This window comes from Myripristis murdjan, chromosome 11 (genome assembly GCF_902150065.1).
Source record: "Myripristis murdjan chromosome 11, fMyrMur1.1, whole genome shotgun sequence".
NCBI lineage: Eukaryota > Metazoa > Chordata > Actinopteri > Holocentriformes > Holocentridae > Myripristis > Myripristis murdjan.
Genome location: NC_043990.1, coordinates 8,605,144 through 8,626,723, shown reverse-complemented (window position 1 = coordinate 8,626,723; position 21,580 = coordinate 8,605,144). Strand labels below are relative to the sequence as shown.

The window sequence follows — 21,580 nt, the reverse complement described above, 5'->3', positions numbered from 1 at the left end:
TCTAAAACATTAGACAACAAATAAATTCAAGGACCAAAGACATTGTGTTAGGTCTTTAATATTTTCAATATTTAGTTTTTTTTGTTGTTTAGAAATATTGCACATGGTCAACATGCCTGTTTATGAGATAACACTCACCTCGCTCAACCTAAAACTCCTTCTCCAAAGTAAGGACAGTTTATTTTTAAGCACAATCATACAGTGTACACGCATACGTGTGTGTATGTACGTATGTCTGTGTGTGTGTGTGTGTACGTGTGTGTGAGTGCACGCACATGTGATTGCACATGCATGCAGATGGACACATTACAAACCTAACCCCAAAGCAATGTGAACTGATAGTCTTCTATTACCTGTGTATTTGTATATATGCATTATATATCCTGAATATATATCTTATATATATCCTGAATCAACTCGGTTTGATAACAGTCAAGATGGCGGACAAAATAGTCATAGTGACTATAAAAATACTGCCTCTGGAGAAGAATATAGAATGTAGAATACGAGGAAGGAAAAATATATTGATAACGTTGCATGGTGAAGGAACAAGAGGTTGGTCATGTCAACACACTACCTGCATGTGCCCAAAACATACACACACACACACACAGACCTATATGCACATATATGGAAATATATATATTTTTCACACATCCAACTGTATACAGAGAAATAAAAGATACCCATAATAATAACTACCCCAACTCTTCACCAAGGAAGCAAAGAGCCAAAAAGTGCTATTCAAAAATTTGTCTTTGACTTTTAGTAAGTTATGCTCTCTATCTCTTCAACAATGACAACAATTGCGTGATTCTTTTTTTTTTTTTTTTTTTTAAACCATAGTTACAGATAGTATCACAACAGCTCATTCCTCTGACTGACTGACTGCACTGGGTTTAATATCTATGGCACAGAGCCTTCTCCCGAAAACAAAATAACCCACCCATTTCCAAAAAATAAATGTCCTATTGCACCATTTTATGGGAAAGGATAAAGTGTCGAGAAGAGAGGGAAGAGGGGAGGGCTCCAGAGACTGCCCTCCAGGGCTGGTCTAGGATCTGCTTTCCCTGAACTAACCCTAACCAGAACCATCCTGAGCTACATAGCGCTTGACCCCGGACCAGTGCTTAAGGGCACTTTCTAACAACACTTGAGAGGGTGAAGCTGAAGGTGTGGAGGTGAAGGGAAAGGAGCAGGAAGGGAGGGAAGGACTGCAAGGAAAGAGAGGCGGAAAGGACAAGGGGAGGAAAAAGGTGGTTGATAACATACGGAACAAGGTTATTATTTTTTTCTACTAAAACAATCTCTAAAAACAATACTTTCCTGATTTAACTTGCGGCGTCCCCAGATGAGAGGGGCCGCACAAATTGTGCAAACACCTGATTTCAACGTTTTTACAAAACGACAGGCCCCCGCTCCCCCTACCCCCACCCCACTCCGCTGTGTCTGGTGAGAAAAATCGTAGGGGAGGGGAGGGGGCGAACAGCCCCGATTACAATTATAAGTGGGGGGGCCACAGACTGACTTTGTCCCCTTTTTTGTTTTTTTGTTGTGATTTTTTTGTTGTGTTTTTTTGTTTGTTTTTTTATGCTGGAGAAGAAACACCATAGAGCCACAAGAGAAAAACAGGCCACGGTAAAACTGGTTATTTCCACGGCAACGATAACAAGAGAAAGCAACATCATATCCACTGGGTGATTCCGAGAAGTTTGGTTAAAAATTCTACTTTTGCTCTCTAGTTGATAAGTTTGTGTTGTTGTTGTCCTTATTCACTATTGTTATCTGTCTTCCTGTTGGTGGACATCAAATCTTCCAGCCAATGAACATCATTCCACTTCTTCTTCTGCCTTTTCTCTGTGCTCTGTCTGGAGCTAGTCAGTGGTGAGCAAAACATTGACTTTGCAAGCCTCATAACCAACAGTCTTTACATAGTAATCTCTTTACGGTGCCTGTCCACACAGGATTAGAGGAGGGGGGGGCCCCGACATACATACAGACATACAGTACATCATCAGCTCCAGCCAATGAGGACTCGGTCTGTCAAAATGGCAATAACTGAAGGTGCAAAGATTGGTCACACTTAGTCCCAACTCCCGCCTCCTTTTTATTTTTCGGGAGCAAATAGTATTCATGCTTGAGTTTGTCTGTCTTTTTTTTTCTTACTACAATCACTAAAAACTGTGCAGGCCAATGGCTTGGTCAGACCAGGGTTGACTATCTGTGTGTGTGTGTGTGTGTGTGTGTGTGTGTGTGTTTCTGTATGTGTATGTGTGTGTATGTGCTGTCTGTCTTGCAGCATCGAGGGGCTGTGGAATATCAGTGGAGGTCATTGGGGTTGTATTTGTGTCCCGACCACTGTGCTGAGGAGTGGAAGGGGAGAAGGAGGTCAAGTCAATGGCATCTGAGGGCTGGCTGGCTGCTGGCAACAGCAAACTGCATCTGCACAATAAGTGACAAAGTGCCTTTGTGTATAATGGTCCTTGGTGGCAGCTCCTGGGGACTGCCAACCAAGAGTAACAGTCTGTTTTGGTAAGGATTTGTGTGTGCGTGTGTGTGTGTGTGTGTGTATGTGTGTGTTGAATGTGTATGTAGAATCATGTGCATGCTGGAGATTACATATGCACAATGTTTTTTTTTGTGTATGTGTTTGTGTATGTATTAATGTGTATCTGTGTGTGTTAGAGAGACAGAGAATGTGTACCACAGAGTCTGTGTGTCAAACTACGAGCTACTGTACAAATGTGCTGAAAGCAGACCTGGGCAAACTATCAGCTGAAAATAATCTGAGATACTTGGTGGGGGCAGGGGGGGTCAGAAAACAAAAACAAGGAGCACTTGACTCATCATGTCTTGCAAGTGACTCATCCACTTTTGAGGCTTCTTAAATGTCTGATGAGACAAATCAAGCGCACCCCGAGTAGTTTGAATATGTGTGGCCGTATTCAAATGTTTTTTTTTTTTTTTTTTTGCCCAGGTCTGGTGGGAAATAGTGCCAGTAGATCGGTTCCGCTGGAGCCATCCATAGTCCTGGTTCAACACATATAACAACATGCTGTGGGAATGACACACTCTTTTTTTCCACTTTCCCATTCTCTCCACGCTCTCCGGCCTATGATCCTTCACTTCTCGGTTCCTCGGGGCTCCGCCCTTTATCTGCCTGCTGCTCCGCCCCTCCATCCTCCCGGGCCTGCTGATTGGAAGAGGAGCTGTGGGACAGAGTGGCGTTGATGTCAGCCATCACTCCGGGCTCACAGGTTCCTGGCGTGGCCGTCTGCATGATCTTCTGGCGGACTTCACGGATCTTCAGCTGCAGGCACACCTTGGTGGGGAAGGTGTCCGAGTACCGTGCCTGGAAGGCAGCGGTGGACTGGGCTGATGGAGACAGACGGGCCAGGAGGAGAAGAGGAGGGACAAAGAAAGAGAGGGTTGGAGGACTGTTACTTCAACTATAGGACATTATATATTACCATTTATCCTATATGGTATTACTCTTCACAGGGGCAATAAAAGAGATTTTTACTGTCCCATAGTTGCAAATGACCATAATGTCATAATTCCAGAGAGATTTCTTTATTTGTCTTCAGGGAAATTTATTTTGGACATGCTGCCACATCAGTACACTGTAGTGTAAAGTGCCTAACATTCAGCTCCCTCCACCTATTCCATCCTTTCCTTTCCCGAGTCCAGGAGATTTACTGATAAAGTGACTGATGAGTGTTTAAGTATCTTTTCTTAGTACAGATTCTGTAGCGCCAACAAAGAAAAATTCCAGCCACTCAGGTTGGTAATAAAGTACTGAATCTTTCATCTACCTGATGGGAGTTGGTAGTTGGTTGGAGTCTCTAATAATTTTTATTTCTTGAGTTTTTTCACTGATTATTTGGAATAGTCACATTATCTGTTGTCCAACCTCAAACACTCTGCAATTTACAAGGATAGTCTTCAGCAACCTGTCAACTTTCGTTTTTTGTTTTTTTGCTCAAGTCAACTACAGTTTACCCTCTTAGGATGTCTTGTTACTGTCTGTGCCTAATGTACAACCTGAGCTAAGCAAAAAAGCTTTTTGTGTCTGTAGCCCCTGCTGCCTGAAACGAACTTCTGAAATCTCTCAAGCTTCAGATGCAAATTGCTGTACATGAGTTTAAATTTCAGGTAATGAGCATTTTAAACGGTGTTGGGTAAGTGAAATTGTTTTAATATGCTGTGCCATTTCTCTACTGCTATACAGTATTTCAGTGTTTTTACCTCTTGTGATTTTGTGTAACTAAATGTGTTTATTCTCTTGGACAGGACTCTCTTGACACAGAGATCTCAATCTCAATACACTCTCTTAGTAAAATAAAGGTTAAATAAATAAAAAAATATCCTGAGTAAGAAGTAGCATATATATCTGCAGGGGTTAATAGGTGTGCTGGTCAATATCAACAATTCTGCGATTGCTCCACTGCTGGAAATGTGCCAGTGACTTGTGTAGGAGGAGATAAGTTCTGTCAAATGTTGCAGCAGCTCCCACTGGTTACCAATACAATACAGGTCACAGATTACATAATGACCCTGTAAGGTAGTTTTTGTTATAACTCTGACATCAAGCGCAATATACTGTCCAGTATAACAATATATGAACTGCTTAGTAGGTTAAATGGTAGTGCCCACAGGCGCAGTGAGAGAGGGTGGCATACCTGATGGGAAGAAGCCATGTTCCTGAAAGAGCTGCATGACGAGAGCCCGGCGCTGATCCAGTGTTCTGCGCAGAGAAGAGTAAGGAACCCGATCGAGCTCTCCCAGCATATCCTCTGCTTCTGAGCCTGGGAGAACAAGCAGGTGTCAAAGCCTTCTCATTCATTTATTTTATGGGGAATTTAGGACAATCTTGAGCTTTTTCTTACCACACTCCCTTTCTTTACAATTGCCTCCCTCCAATTACAGAGGCAAGCACTACTGATATCTTCAATCAGAGCTTAACGGCATTTTTGTTTTCGCTCTCATTTGGTCATCCCTGACTTGGCACAGATACCGGTTGTGACTCCTCAAAGGGTAAGGTTAGACCAGCCAGTTAATCAGGTTACTGACAATGGGAATTTAGTTTGGATGTCTTTGTGCACCTGTTTGTTCATATTTGCCATGTCTGTCTGTGTTAGCGGATTACTACAACACTGGCGACCAAGTTGCTGTTGATGCCCTGAGCCAGATCTGGACATTTTACTCAAGCACTTTTATTGAGTTTATTCTGTGCATTTATGTCACGTACTATTGCGTTATGATATTTAGTTTTTGTTGCACCCATTGTACACCTGACCACCTTGGCAGGATGGGTCCCTCTTAGTCACTATTCCCAAGGCTTCTATTTTTTTTTCTGATGAGGTTTTCGTGGGAGTTTTTCTGTGTCCTCTGTTGAGGGCGTGAGGTTGAGGTTGTTGTTTTCATGCATTGTTTTCATAACGTGGGAGTTGTTAAGCCCTTTGAGACTGTAACTGTGATTGAAGCTCCACAAATAAAACTTGATTTTTGACCTTGCTGTCTTCTCACAAATCAACACAGACAGCATTTCAGTGTTTCTTAAGATAACAATGTGGTGTTGAGCTGTGTATCCTATGTATGTGTGCGACTGACGTATACAAGTGGAGGTTTGTGTTCTTTCATCAAATGGGCTGAAAAAGGCTGCCTGACCAAAATATTTGCTGGCCTTGACCTTACTCTTTTTGCACTTTTGCCACTTTTATGTAAAAATACATCAGTCTTATAAGCTCAAATCACAGAGACACTGTAGATTTTCCATATTTCCCCAGATAAAACTATAGAGTCACCTTATGGTGATTGGTGGGAAATCTCCATGCACAGAGAGAAATGAACCGAAACTTAAGAGTGATATATAAAACTGCTTCTTAAATAACAGCATGCAAATGCTCTGTCCAGACATTCCCACTTCCACCACTAAGATGAAATTTAGGTAGGAGAAGTGTGCAGTTTAACGATATCACATTATACGGTTTCTAATTTTATAAGCTTTCAAAATTCAAACAACTTCCTATCATCTGCCTATGTGCACAACTGCCTTGGAACAACAATGCAGATTTTCAGCCTTGCTGGATACTGTATACATTTCCTGACCTTTTTCTATACTCATGTCACCTGAGACATATCCACAAAGAGTGCCCTTGGAAAATGAGTAAGGCATGCTGAGTTTCACTCTGCTCAGCTTTCCAGAAAATTTGACCTATATCATGAAACTGTCCAAAATAATCCCATGAAATATCTATAAAATCCTACAAAGAATATCAGTACAACGACTACTGCTGCAAAGGACCTGTACTAGGGTGGGTGTACCTGTTCTGTCGAAGGTGAAGATGTCTCCTTCACACTTGGCGGCGCTCTTGGGGGTGTTGGGCTCGGAGCTGCAACTGGACAGACGACGAGTCTTCCTCCTCGGGGAGCTGGGGTCCTCTGCTGCCTGCTCCAGCTCTGGTGAGAGAAGAAAGGGAATATGAAGGAAGAAAGGAGTTCATAGTGCAAAGAGAAGGGAGACAGGAAAAAAGAAGAAGAGCAGGGTGGTAAGAGCACGGTGATGAAAGATGAAGAAAAGGTAATTTGGGGGAGATGACAAGGTAAGAGAGATGAAGTAACCAAAGAAGGTGGGGAAAAGAAGAAGATGGAGGATATAGAAACAGAAACAGAAAGGCCATAACAACAGCAAATAAAAAAGTGAAAGGGTGGGGAAAACAAGGTGCAGTGGAGATGGGGAGAAGGAGGATGATTAATTAGAAACAAGATATCCAAATCATTTACCTCCCACTCCCTCAAGTAGAATGTTACTTATTGTGTTTTACTTTTTGTTTAGCACATAAGATCCTTTCAGATTCCTCTTACCGGTGGAGCTGCGTCTCTTCTTGCGGTAGCTTCCCAGGATGGCTCTTGGTGAGGTAGCCAGACTCTGCAGGGTTGGCGAGGGGAGGACCTCCTCTGGTTTAAACTCTGGAAGCTCAGCAAAGCGCTCCTCGAAGTAGGACCCTGACAGGACCCTGCAGGCAAAGAAAATAGTATCCATGTCAGTCCATGGATCAGTGATCTAGTAGGTGAGAGCATCCAACATGGTGTCCAGAGATAACGCCTGGAAAAATTAAAGATCCTGGATGTTTGCTCATATTGCCCTGGGACTGAATCCCACAAGAGCTTTGTCTCTTTTGTCTCTGCTCCTCTGGACCCCTGCTACTTTACTGTCTTATTATATAGACTTTTAAAAATGCACAAGTGAGTAGCCCACCCACTCATCTTAGGTCAACAACAACAACAAAAAAAGCTTATACCAGGATATGAGCCTGGAAAATGCTAAAATTCAGGAAACACTGTCTTATTAATGTGCTGAGCTAGCAGGAGCTGACAGAATTATTTCTTTACACCTTGGAAAAGATTCTACAAGAACCCTAACTTCAGGTGATCACCAGCGATTATTCTGGACTTTTACTGAAGTTTGTCTTGCACTGAAAGAGGTTATACGGACATAAATTATGATCTCTTAGTCCCTTATTTACTCTGGCATTTCCATTACTTTGATAGTTATTGTCTGCCACAGTCAAAGATCAGGGAAGGGGCAATGGATTGGGATCGGTCAATGCGTCTCTTGCAATTTCTGAGCTTCTGCTGGCCTGTTTTGGACTAAAATTGGGAGAATGATGGATTTTGATACTGGGGTCTTGAATTTTCTAATATAAATTGGATTGGCCCCCTGCAGCGCCACCACCAGGCCAGTGTGGCACACATAAAAAAAAAAATACACTTGCACCAGGCGTGGGGTGCATCATCATCACTCTTGACTTGTTTATAATTAAGTCATTTCATGTAACATATATCCTTTGGTGGATGCTTCTATAAAGATTATTCAGGTCAACATGAAACTTCCCATTTATTTGAGCTTCATTTAGACACCTGACTCACTCAAACACCTCGAGCATGTGGCAAACATACAACCTAAGAATGTATCACCAGTAAATGCTAAATTCATTCACTGATGAATACAGGTGATCGTGACATATGCTCCCCCTGTGCATTTATCTTCCCCTCTTACTTGTCAACAGAGTCGGGCGTCTTTTTGAGTGGTGGGGGGCGGAACTTAGTCTTCTTGGAGGAAGAGGCGGAGTCTCTATCTGCAGGGGGAGGAGGAAGAGGGGGGTCCAACCCTGAGGGTGGGGGAGGAGGTGAACGAGGTCCAGCCTAGAGAGAGCGGAAAGACAGAGAGTGAGAGCAAGAATGAGAGAAAGATTGGTTGGATTGGTTCCCACTGTGGCCCTGATGTAAATTCCACGATTTTCCAGCACTCAAGTCAGAGCATTCCCATGATCTAAAAAAATGTATTTCTTCCTGGTTTGAGAATGTAGTTTATAGCTCAGAAAATGTAGAGGAGAAAAATATAAGAAAGCTACCAAGTAATGCAATGAATGTCTTAAAAAAGTTGGAAAACACATTCTGATATATTCCTGCACCTATTCGTAAAATTATTTGATGTTCCCGGATTCCCCACAGAAGTTACAACATTTTTGGCTTTCCCTTCCCTGGAATGCACCTCTAAAAACTGCATGGTAAACTGGAAATCTCATGAGTAGTGTAAAAAAAAAAAAACAAACTCATCCAACAAATGGCTAATTTAAAAAAAAAAAAAACCTTGGTGTGAAAACCAGGCTTCAAAATATTTTAAAACATCCACAAGACAGTGTGGCTTGATTTGGCATTATCATCATGATAATTAAAAAAGCATGGATGAGGGGAATGAATGAAAGAATGAAGCAGATATCCAGCCTGTCTCACCTCTCTGCTGCTGTCGCTCATGCTGTGGTCCTCTCTCTCTGTCTCTCTGCTTCTCTTCTTTTCACTGGTCTCCTTCTTTATCCCTCTCTCCCGCTCCCCATCCATCTCACTCCATCTTTCTCTGCTGTGTCCATCATTCAGGTTTTCCTCTTTGATGTGCTGACCACAATCCTCTTCTTTGTCTGCTGACACATAAATATTATTTCAGTCTGCTGGGTTCATATTAATTGTTTTTTGTCAGGAAATCCAAACAGGTTCAACTGGAAATCTCGTGACAGATAGACAGATATATAGATACATGTATGCCTGCATACATACGCACACAAGACTTTTCTAGTGCTAATAAGTGTCTTCATCTTGAGACAGGTAGATTGATCTGCCTTTCTCTGGAAGGCACGTTTGCGCGCTACAGTTGAGGAAATGGTTATTTATTTCATCCTTTTTTTAATTCATCACTTCCTGTGTGCAGAGAAGATTTCCTGCCAATGACCAAATCTGACAGCCGAATTTCAATTTGATAAATACGGCCAAATTCTAATGAGGGCAGTGAGATGCTCTTTTCTGTTGCAGGCCAAATTTAAGTAGATTGAGAGAGAAATTTGTAAGAATAAATGACTTCATACAATGGATATGTTTTGCAGTGTAAATTGTCATATGGGGACCATAAGCCAGTGAAAGACCCGATAAAATGGTTATCTCTCTTGATTTTATGTATTTTTTGTTATGCATTGCCCTGTGGGGAATAATGTGGAGTGGGATAAGTATAAACCATAATTATAAATCCCTGCTGGTGCAGCTTGAGGTCACCATTAAATATGCAGTGTTTTTCAGCAAGTAAATGTAATGAGAGTTCAGTTGATGGGGATCTGCAATACAACCCCCAAACCGAACCAGGCCAAACCAAAACCAGCAGAGCACTACCTGTGGTGGCATTGCTCCTGGGGGCGGCTGCTGATGAGTTAGCACCACTGCTGGGCGTGGCCTGTCCTCCAGCCTCAGTCTGAGCCTCTGGCTGGCTCTCCCTCTTCACCTCCACCTTTTGTTCCACCTCCACTGCCACGCTGGGCTGAGGCGGCGCCACCACTGACCCCTGCACCCCCATCGCCAATGGAGACGAGGGGTTTACTGTGCCCTGTGCTGGCGTTGCCGCTGCAGGTGGCATGGTTGTCACGGAGACCACGCCCGTTGCCAGGGCAACAGTTGCTGCAGGGTAGATGGCAGTTAGCACCTGATGGAAAAGACAACAGAGCAGGCACGTCAGGAAACTCATACAGATGGCTGGGTGGAGAAAGACTCTCACAAAGATAATAAAGTCTGCAAACTGGATGAAGGTGAAATAAAACCTTACAAATTTTCTTTTGATCAGTAAATATGTATTCTGATGAGGGGAGCTAAAATTGGAACTACACTATTAGTTTGTAGAACAGTTTAGCAGTAGAACTAAAATAAAGTTGTGTCTTACTTTCAAAATTAAGACACTTCCTGTTTTGTGCTATAAAACCATCAAGCAGATCTACCGTAAAATCTGTCCCAGAGGCACAAAATGTAAAATGGCGTCAAGCAGATTAGAAAGGCCCCCAGTTTTCTTACTGATAAGCTCAATTTTAAAAAAAAATTTTTTTAACAGTAATTATACTAATGTCTTAAAATACATGGCGTAGGGATGTATTAATGTTAGAATGTATAGCTGGGTGATATAGATAAAATCAATCAAAGTCAATCAAGTCTTCTCTCCTCAGTCTCGCTAAATGCTTTACAATGGTCTGAATAAATAAAATAAATACAAATCCTCAAAGGAGTGAGCAGCCTACTCTTCTTAACAAAAAAAATGCACCTACTCCTAAAAGAGGCGTCTGACAAAGTTTACGTGACAACTTTTTTGATGAATTAAAGGTGCACTATGTTGTACTGCAAAAAAATACCTAATACATTAGTCATTTACAAATGCTACCCATCTGAAGGAGGCGAACCAAACAGAAAATAAAAATTAAGCCACTTTGCATTGTTTATTTATTAGGTTTTACACCTGAAACACTACTTAGCTCTTAAACTAAAGATTTTTCATCTTTCACATTTCTTTCCTGATATTACATACAGCAGTTTCAACACTTTTTGGTCTTTGGTCCACTTTACCTGACGACTGCTGGTTGCCGGGGCCTGTGCAGGGGTCTGAGATTGACAGCTGAGGGGCGGGGCTGGAGCCAGCAGTGGTGGTTGACCAGCGGCAACAATTGGCTGGACCAGGGTTTGACCAGCTGGGGCAATGGCCGTGAAGCCCAGGGTTGTCAAGGGTGATGGGAGATAGGCGGGGCCTGGAGGGGGTGGCGCCTGTTGTGCTGTTGCTGTGGTAACCCCTGGGCTGGACTGGACATAGGTGATCCTGAAGGAGAGAAGAGTTTTGAGCATCAAAGTAGAAACTAGCCAAATATTACAGATTAGACTGTAGGCATTCATTAAGGCTGAATTATGCTTCCGCGTAGGAAGAGCGTACGGAGGTTGTGCGAAGCTTACGGGGGTTGTGCGACCTCCGCAGAGCCTTGCCGCGCGCCTCCCAAAAATTGTAACTACGCGGACCCTACGCAGCCCCACAAGAGCTGTGATTGGTCCGCCGAAGTACATCATTTCCGGCATTTCGTTGCAACCAGCATCACATCCTGTTGTTGTGCCGGCCGGCAGCGCCGTTTTTAAAACAACTGTTGTGTCTCAACTCGTCGGTTGTGTTTGAAAACTTTGGAGAGTGCTGGATCTCACGGAAGAACGCCTGGCCGAGGTGGTGCGCAAGTACCCGCACCTATACGACTCGTCCTCAAAGACGTACAGAAGAGCAGCGACCATACGTCACAGGGTCTACGTTGGTGGGAGGAGAATTGCTCAGTTTGTTTCGCAGAGGTATGTTGGACACACACGCGCTGCGTAGGAAATGCGTGCTTCGCACAACCCCCGTACACTCTTCTAACGCTGAAGCATAATTCAGCCTTTACACATGGAGAAATCTTAAAACTGTGAAAATAAACGTGCTGAAAAAAAAAATGTTTACCCAGCTCTTCAATGTAATGAACAGCAATTATGCATTTTCTGTTACCTCTGACTATTTTAAAGTTTTTGTGCACATGCCTCCACTGAATACAGTTTCAAAAAAATGTGTTCAAAGATGTGTCAGTAACATATTGATTGTCAGCCTGTATGAAAGTGTTTTTTTTTGCATATCAAGTGAAATTGATCTTATGGACAGGTAAAAATGGAAATCTGACAGCATCTTGTGATCTCACTGAACTAAATTTTACCACCTAGGCAGCTTCTTTGACCGGCTAAAGCAAGAGGTGAGGAGAGTGAGCTGAGTATGCTATACATGTTTCTGCATCCAGGGCCACCGGGCTGTGTTACTGACCTGGTGGGAGGAGAGGTCAGCAGAACAGTCTGTGGTGGAGTAGCAACCGGAGCCATCACTGTTGCCATGGAAACAGGAAAGGGGCTCCCAGGATGCACTGCTGCGGCTGCAGCACCAGGGTGGACGTTGGTCTGGACAACAGGCATGGGGGCAATCTGGATGATCTGCGGGGGGCAAACACACACATAGGTGACTTTCGAAGTCTTTCCCTGAAATGGCCTCATCTACTTCAGGTCGCCATTTCTTACATTTCCCACAATTGTATTCAACACCTCAGGCAAGCGAGCCTGCATATGTCTCAGCATTTCAGCTGCGGGTTAAACATGTGACTGGAGAGAATAATGGCGCTTTTCCACTAGCACCTACTCGGCTCGACTCTACTCGGTTTGTAAGGTTTTCCGTTAGGTGGTAGTACCTGGTACCAGGTACTATTTCAGTACCTACTCGGCCGGGGTTCCAAGCAAGCTGAGTCGAGCTGAGTCGAGCTGAAAATGTGATGTAAACGGAGTGCAGGCCACTGATTGGACAGAGAGCGATGACACATGAGAACGACTCGTTCACAAAAAACCCGGCATTTAAAAAAAAAAAAAAAAAAAAAAAACGGCAACAGCGACCGTGCGCATTGATCATCGCTGAAATTGGCAAAGTTGGAAAATGGCAAGCAAACCGGTACCGTGGTCAAATGAAGAGGTGGAGACTTTTCTGTGCTTGGTGGCAGCCCAAAGAATCCAGAGGGAGCTGGACGTTGCGCCACCTTGCTATGACGACTCCACCCACGGTGAGGTGGTACTCAATTGTAATGGAAAACGACAGAAACCGAGTTGAGCCGAGTAAAGCCGAGTAGGTGCTAGTGGAAAAGCACCATAAAAGTCACAGTAATACCAAGAGAGTAAGAGTTTTTGTAGTTAAGAAAATTTGAGAGCCACCTCCTTTATCCAAATTTGTCATGTGGCTTCATTGCTTATGACATACTGAGGTTACTTCCAGTGAACAAAGAGGACTAGTGTCAGGGCCGGGTCTACGCAGGGGCAAGAGGGGGCCTGGCCCCCTCAAATAAATGTTGTGCCCCCTCAAACTAAATGCCCCAAAATATATTCAGTTAGACATGGTAAAAGGTGCTGGAGCACAATGCCCCCTCAACATTTGTGGCTGCCCCCTCATACATGCCTGGCTAGACCCGGCCCTGACTAGTGTACAAAATTATAATTGATACACCATTTTCTGCTACAAACCTCCACTGTTTGATAGCAAAAAGCTGAGCTGGAAACAACTGGATTTCTGTAAAATCTGACTGGTCCCATCTGAATGAATGGCTATTTGTTATACATAAGCATTAGGCAGTGATCTGAACCCTGGGAGTGAGGTGTAGTTGTCATACCATTGCAAAGAGCCACACAACAGATGCATGTCATTATAACAGCAACAGTGACTTACTGACCTAATCACATAGCTTAACAATTTTCACAGGATTTTCACTCAAATTACCCAGGTAAAGAAGTCCATGGGTAACTTTTCAAGGAACTATAAAAGGTTCCTTCAGTCCAAAGCTGTCTGTGTTTCCACCACACCTACAAAGATTAGGCAAAGACGTGTGCTGACATATGAAAGAGCAATAGCTGTTTTACCCATCATTTTGTACAGACGTGAAGCATTGAGTTATTTAACCTTTTTTAACCCCTTTTTAACAGATTACTGACACTTTTTACAGTGTTTTCTGCTTTATCCTGCCTACAGGACAAAAGCAGAGTCTTCAGGCTGTGTGTGAGAGAGGGAGAGAAAGAGAAGAAATGCAGAGGAGGAAATGAAACTAAGAGCGACTGTCTCCGCAGTAAATCATCTGTGTCTCTTCCTCTTGTCTTTATTGAAATGAGTTGGGAAGCCAACAGGAGCACAACTTATGTCTTCTGTTGTTCTTTGGTTATCAGGATGAGAAGTTACTGAAGTAGGTATGTACCAACCGTGAGGTGCATGTTACATGACTGGATAACCATGGTAGTTGATTGATAGTTGTAATAACCAAAAGGAAACTGATTAACTAATTAATGAAAGATAGAATGAGATTCTGAGCTTCATCTCCGATAGAACCACCCTGAGCTGCACCTGAGAAGAGCTGCAGGTTCTGTAATGCAGACTGTTAGCAAGTTGTGTGGCCTTCATTTAACATTAACGCTGCTGACACGTGTTATTGTGTGGATATAACTACCTTGTTTCCTGTCGGGGGGCCGTTCTGCACAGGAAGAGGCGGAGCCACAAGGGAAATGGAAGGATGAGGAGGAGTAGACCCCGTTCTCACTGTTGCCATGGGAACCAACATCTTGCTCTGCAAGACTGGAGACTGGGCTTGGACTGATGAGTGAGAAGGAGAGAGAGACATGAAGAGAGAGAGAGAGAGAGAAAGAGAGAAATAGAGAAAGAGAGAGAGAGAGAGAGAGAGAGAGAAAAGAGGGATAAATCACTTTGAGTGAGGAGTAGATGAATTGAGCCAAAAAGAGGGGAGGTGAAGACAGCAGAGGAGCGAAGGTAGGTGGAGACAGACAGAGAGCGAGAGGAAAGCTCAGCTACTGATATAGGTGGAATTCCTTGCTGATAACAAGTAGGAACAATGTTCTCTTGCTTCTGACTCTGTTATGAATAGAAAGTGATTAAGGCATGGGTGGGCGGCGGGCGCCTATACTCATGTCAACAGTGTCCCTCCTGTCAATCATTTAGCTCCCCTTTACGTAAGCTAATCAAATCTATTTTAGTGTTTCCCCTGGCTTTCAGGAATTATTAACAAGGAGTAAGTAAAAGGAAGTATGGTAAAAGAATGCATGACATTTTGGAGGGATTAGATAAGTCATTTTTTCAGTTGGGTGGTCCACTAAAAACACAAAGTTGACCTGTCTGAGTTTAACAGGCAGCAAAACTCTGATTTTGTCTTTTTTTCTCAGCCGATCCTTGCTCTCTGTCTCACCTCTGGTTCCAGGGCTGACTGATGCATACATGACTCCCGCCCCTGAGTGCACGCCATTGGCCATGGAGGCATTGGTGGGCGGGGCGGAGGGGAGTGAGAGGATGCCGGCTGGCTGGTGGGTGAGCTGAGGGGAGGAGGGGCTGTCGGTGGGCAGGAGGTACTGGACCTGCGCTAGTGGCTTGGAGCCAGCAGGAGGGGTGAGAGAGGCGGCAGCGGTGGGGAGGAGCTGGGGCTGGAGCAGAGGGAGGGGGGTGGGAACGTGGGGCTGAGGGGTCAGGAGCTGCACGGGCTGGGCAGCCGGGAAGGACCCTCCCAAAACTAGGCTAGTGACCAATCCGCCGCCCCCACCAGCACTTACACTGACTGGACTGGGAGAGGAGGATGAGGACAGGTACCCACCCCCTGTGGTGATTGGCAGCTGCTGCGGTCCGGTTCCTCCAATCAGAAGAGTGGCTTTCTTGTCCTGGGGGAGGGGACCGAGGGTGACGGCTCCCTCCACCGGCTTGCTGGCGATGGGGATGGGTGTGCTGGCGATGGGTCGCACCACGTTGGTTACAACTGTGGAGGCCATGCGGACGGCGCCAAGAACCGGGGTCAGACCTTGTTGTGCCAAAGTGAGGGGAGCCTGGGAGCTGGAAGTTGAGCCTGAGATGGACAGGGAGACAACCTGCCCAGCTCCTCCACCTCCTTCTCCTACTGCTGAAGCTGTTGCTGCTTCTCCTCTTTTAGATCCGCCATCACTCCCCTCCTCTCCACCATCCATGCCCCTTTTTCTCCTCCTGTCGTCGTCAGTTCCTCCTCCTCCTGCATCACTCCCTTTAGCCGAGGTGAAGTCAGAGTGAGGGATGGAGGGGGAGGAGGAAGGGAGAGAGGAGCGAGCCACTGGCTGGAAGCTATGCTGGAGGGAGGACAGAGAGAAAGAAAGACAAACAGATAAACAAAGACACAAACAGAAAGAGAGAGAGGGAAAAGAGGGGAAGTTATTATCTAAACTTACTGTATGCATATGTATTAACTAAACTGTGGAGAGTTCATTTTTTAATGCTTAATGGGAATTAAGTGATTTAGATGGATAATAAGCTTAGATGGAACCACTAGTGACTTGGTGCCTTGCATACAATAGTATGCTGCTAAGAAGAACAATACAGCTCCTACAGGCTCTACAGTATATCCCAATCTATACTGTCTTTAACTTACTGATGAAGGCCCACGTTTCATGGTCCAGTTTCATAGTCTAACTCGTTACATGATTCAGAAAACTGCCTCTGACATGGTGCACTGAACTGCAACCCATCTACACACTCTGCTAGCTAATGTTTGATTTATTACACAGACCTGAGCCAAGTATTGGATGAAATCCTTTCGATTAATATTTACTTTAGGAAATCTGGAGTACAAGATGAGTGGGGTTTGCCCAATAAAGTCCAGCTGATTTCATTCAGCCAAATAAGGTCAATCAGTCCCAGAGGTGACTAAATCCATTTTGAATAGTTCTTCAGGGTTTGGTTTAACTTGATGACTAATGAACCTACCTGTCCATCCGACTCATCCTCGTCGCTGTCCGTCACTCGTTCTTTACACTTGAGGTCAATGGAGCCTTCGGGACATGAATCCTCTGCAGGACAGGACACAGATATCAGGAGTTACTATTTTGAAAGGCATTTTAGACAATGGTGACTATAGCTATGTTTTCATAGAGCAAGCAACTTGATACAACTATTTGCAGGAGGTCTATTCATTTGCAATGAGAGCTGAGAAAATGAAACAATTCAATGGTGGTTCCTGGGTGGCGATTTTGGAAAGCTGCATGTTTTTTAATATTTCTGAAATGGAATTTCAAACAAGAGACCAAGACTGCCTTTACTTTCTCCATGCAATTGCTAAAAAAGTTTGTAAAAAATTTTATTTTTTTCATGTTGGTGACATATTCTACAGATATAGATATTAGTGAACGGTGTCAGTTGTGTAATGTTGGTGGTATGCCAATAATATGACTATAGCAGATGATTTTCAATGTGTATTTTCGCTATGAAACATGTGTCTCATGCAGAGAAAAAATGCTCCACGCCGATACTGAGACGCACTGCTCACACAGGTTGCATGGCTGCTCTAATCTGTTAATATGAGCGGCAAAATAAAAATCAAGGTTCCGTGGCGCACACACGGCTCAGGGAGACAGTGTGGCCCCAGGCACTAATGAACGCTAACAGATTCAAGGTGTAGAGTATACAGTAGGGTATAGAGTAGTTTGTGAGTAGTACAAAAGCCAATTGACAAAATAAAAACAAGCGGGAGCAGACTAGAGCAATGTGCAACTGATGGAAAACAGCAAATGTGTACCAAGGTGAATTATTTATTTTAGTTAAAAACAGATAAGCTATTGATCCAGTGAGACAAATGTGCGAGGCTTGTATCTTACTAACTGCATGACATAACTAGTTTTTCACAGATTAAGCATTAGCTGACGCTGTTGGCCACAGTGAGCTTATTTAACAGAGCAAGCTGTCTGTTGTGGGTATACAAACTATGACTTTTCTGTTTTGGTTCACTTTCTCTAACCTGCTGGCCAACCTGCTGCTCCACTAACTCACCCATGACATCATCGTCACCCTCTTCCTCACAGATGACCATGCGCTCTTCATCACTGGTTATATCCTCACTTGCCCCACGCTGGGACAGGGACGGAGGAGGTGGGCGACTACGAAACAAACTCGCCCCATCATCCTGACAATGAGGAGAAGACAAGAAAGGTAAGAAAGGTAAGACATTACTAGATTTTCATAACATTTATTAAATTGCATTAACAGAAACACAGACAGACCCTACTATAAGAGTCTATTAAAATGGTCTTTTTTCTGTATTTCCCCTGAATTGTAACATTACATAAAACGACTTTAACTAGTATTTTGTCACATTTTTTGTTTGTTTTTCAGAAATCACTGGCACTGAAGTCTATTTTTTTCTTAAATGCCCTTTCCCTTGTCCTTGCTTCCTGTCTGGAACTCCACTCTGTTTCTATCTGGCAAAGATGTGAAGTTCTTTCTGAATACGCAGAAGACTGTGGGAGGTGAAAATTCTCAGCTTAGGTGTGAAGATTCATTGCTGACATCAACAATTTCACAATAATACAACTTTTACTTTATTTTATTGATTAAACAGAATGTTGTCATCCCCCAAGTTTTACACAAGCTTTACTGCTGCTCTGTAGTTGAAGTGTGACACTTCCTGTTGACAGAGCCAAGAGTGTGGAATGAGGAGCTCAGGCTGACTGCTTTAGTATCTATTAAATCACTTTTTAAAACATGCTTTTAAAGATATGCTTCTATGCAATGATCTTTAACTAACTCTTATGTTTTGCATTGATATTTCTTGCTCTGCTTTTATGCTTCCTGGCTTTTATTTTTGTTTCTTATTTACCAATCATTGTTGTTATTAAATAATTGTTATTTCCACAGTCCGACTTCTACTGTAGCATATTGTTGGAAGATGAGAAATTAGACAGCGTTCTTTTTGCCAGACAGTGACAATAATCCCATGTAATAATTAATCAAAACAGACGCGTTAGAGATGAACAATGCTTCAGACACAGTTTTTCAAAACACACGTTCTTCCAAAGTATTATCAAAGTGTGTGCTAAAGCTACACCAATGTATGATTTTCCCACTGGCATTTATTGAATGCCTTCAAAACAAAGAGCTCACATGTAGGCCTACTCCTGTGTGATTAAGAGTGAAGAATCAAACATCACAGCATCGCACCTTCAAAGGCACTAGAAAAGCAGAAAGTGAAACCTTTGAAGTTGGAGGCTGAGCTCCCCCAGAGCTTTCTCTGGGTTTCTGTTGTAAACTCAAGCCCTCACGCAAAGAATCAGACAAGTCCATCAAAGCTCATTTTGAACAATGTGCCATCAGCTGCACGGTTAAACCAAAGTCCTTTGGCTTGTGAAGAACATATGTCTCCAGTGAATACACACATACACATGCACTTGCATTCACAAACCTACACTCAAAAAGGCACAACTGCTCATTCTGATTCTTGGAATTTGTGATGTAGTTGTTCAATCTCCTTTTATTGTCTGTATTTTCATATGTTTTCTGTCCTCTGTGTGATGCACTTTGTGATGCATCACTGTTAAAAGCGTTCTACACACTCAAAGTACACGACTTTAACTTTCTTTAACTATGAAGTTATCTGTCGCTCCAAATTATAGTCCACAGATGATGAGACCTCAAAACATTGGATAAATAAAAACAGGATCATATGGCTGTTTGTCTAAGGGATTCCTCCATTAAGTAAGCAGGCTGTTTGTGGTAGCTAGCGATCTGGAACAGTATGCTTCTCATTTCTAAATCTCCGGAGTCCGTTTGCTGCCTTAAGCTAGAGATTAACAACCCCGTACCTTCTCCTCATCTCTCTCTCTCTCCCTCCGCTCCAGGTTGTGCACGGCGCTGTGGGATAGAGCTCGGGGACGGGGGTGTTGCCCCCCCAGAATCCCTGCTCGGCGCTCTGACACCCCTGGCCAAACGGACCCCACTCCCTTCCCCTCCAGGGCCTGGGATGCTGACTGGGGCTCTGGGGACGAGAGGAGAGAGGTTCTTATCAAAGATGAAATATCATAGCATAGCTCCTGTTTCATATAACACTATAGTGGCTCCATAAATTAGGTCCGACTGCATGAAATCCTCACCAACAGTTGTTTGCATTGTTCACAATCCAGGAATTGGGCCTTATTTTTGTTGTTATTTAGGATTATTAAGCTGTTGCCCTCATAAGTCGCTCTGCATCAGATCATCAGCTAAATGCTTAAAATGTAGATGCACACTATGATGGTGTAACAGTGAGGTAATTACAGGTTTTTCTAAAACAAAAAAAACATGGCTGACTACGTTTGGCTGTGTTTTCAAGCCATACAGAAACTAAATCCAAAAGATTTGAGAGGCATTTATGAAGAGCAGTCATATGTTCATCTGGGAATTAACTTTCCCTTTTACAACACATTTTGTAGAATTGCATGGAAATGCAATCAAGTGAACAATCCAGATAAACAATCCAGATAAAATATGGAAATTCCTCAGACACATACACATACACACACACACACACACACACACACACACACACACACACACACACCTGTGCTCTCAGACATGCTCCTCTCCCGTGACTCCTTTGGGGTCCCACGACCCTCTGACAGCGACTTTCTGCGATCTTTGTTACACCACTTCCAGTCTGGGTGAGCTCTGAAGTGAGCCTCCTTCACCTGGTTGAGAGAAAGAGAGAGAGACAGAGGGGGGGAATATGAGAAAGGAGAGAATGAGTGAGATGCTGAATAGAGACACAGACCGGGACACGGAGCAGATTTAGCAGGGTGTCGGATTAGAGTGTCGGATTTTTGTGTCGTGTCATATCCTAATTATATGAGTCCCGACGAGGGCCTCTGATGCAAAAAACATAAAGCGGTAATTTTTCATTTCATACACTGGGAGTCAAGGCCGTAACTTTGGTAGCACTAGTGTTGTGCTCTAAATATTCAGCCCTATGGCACAACATCCTGGGTTTAAAGTAAGTCAGCACTCTTGGACTATTACTGTTTTAAGAGCTCCTCTGTCTTGGTCTGAAACTCTAACAGAGCAAAACAGGCCTATTTGTAGCCAACAAATGTTTGTTGCCTGACGTAGCAAAAAGTGGCTGTGACCGAATGTGGTGGGTCATCAATTTTTATTAGTGTTGTTACTATTTACCATGTCAGAGGTGAACTGTGGCACATGCAGCCTCTCTCTCCCATTTATTTTTGTAATCAGCAAATGTAGCGTGGAATAAAACTGTTTGATGGGACAGCAAATATATCACCTCCTCCATGTTGGATTGTCCCACGGAGGTCAACAGCACCCAGCAGCACTTCTGTTGGCTGAATGCAGCTACATCGCACCAAATTTTGTTCAAGACTTTGCAAAACTTAAATTCAGTGAAAAGGCAAGACACAAAACTGCTATTCCATTGGAAAGATATATGTATATTTTGCCCCTCACAGGATTTTGAATGTGAGTGAATTAGAGGTGAAGCATTAAGGTTTTAGGACTAATAAAGAAACACATATGCAGTGAAATGCTTACGGTCACACTTGTGCTGTGGCTTTCAGTTCACCAATATTCATAGTAGCAGCGTTTTAACTATCCACTACACACTATTCCCTGGAAATGTCACTGGTTGAGCGATGTTTTGATGCCGAAGGCTATAGTGTAGATAATTTTGGCTTTCTGCAGGCGGGTAATTTTACATTTAAATGTAGGTACTGACATTATTTGTGTTCATAACTGATCAAGGGAACTGCTCCTATTAATTTTATGTGGTAACACTATACACATAAGTCACAAGTTTAGTAGGATAAACTGTTGATATAATGCAAAATATGGTGTATTGTCTGGTTCTCTGTTATGTTT

General features: G+C 43.4%; 1 protein-coding gene across 3 annotated transcripts in view; it reads right to left on the bottom strand.

Annotated features, from left to right (window-relative positions):
- Positions 1-42: 42 nt before the first annotated feature.
- cica (capicua transcriptional repressor a) overlaps positions 43-21,580 on the bottom strand; it is a 40,422-nt gene continuing 18,884 nt past the window's right edge. The window contains exons 8-22 of one of the 3 annotated variants that reach the window (XM_030063576.1): positions 20,274-20,400; positions 19,540-19,712; positions 17,732-17,864; positions 16,673-16,755; positions 15,141-16,038; positions 14,391-14,533; positions 12,188-12,351; positions 10,933-11,179; positions 9,721-10,027; positions 8,800-8,984; positions 8,063-8,208; positions 6,868-7,019; positions 6,328-6,462; positions 4,683-4,808; positions 43-3,375 (exon numbers count right to left, since the gene is read on the bottom strand). In XM_030063576.1, coding sequence (XP_029919436.1) covers positions 3,113-3,375; positions 4,683-4,808; positions 6,328-6,462; positions 6,868-7,019; positions 8,063-8,208; positions 8,800-8,984; positions 9,721-10,027; positions 10,933-11,179; positions 12,188-12,351; positions 14,391-14,533; positions 15,141-16,038; positions 16,673-16,755; positions 17,732-17,864; positions 19,540-19,712; positions 20,274-20,400 — 3,282 coding nt within the window. In that variant the 3' untranslated portion in view covers positions 43-3,112. The remainder of the gene's footprint in view (positions 3,376-4,682; positions 4,809-6,327; positions 6,463-6,867; positions 7,020-8,062; positions 8,209-8,799; positions 8,985-9,720; positions 10,028-10,932; positions 11,180-12,187; positions 12,352-14,390; positions 14,534-15,140; positions 16,039-16,672; positions 16,756-17,731; positions 17,865-19,539; positions 19,713-20,273; positions 20,401-21,580) is intronic. The other 2 variants (XM_030063577.1, XM_030063578.1) reach the window with 2 other exon arrangements.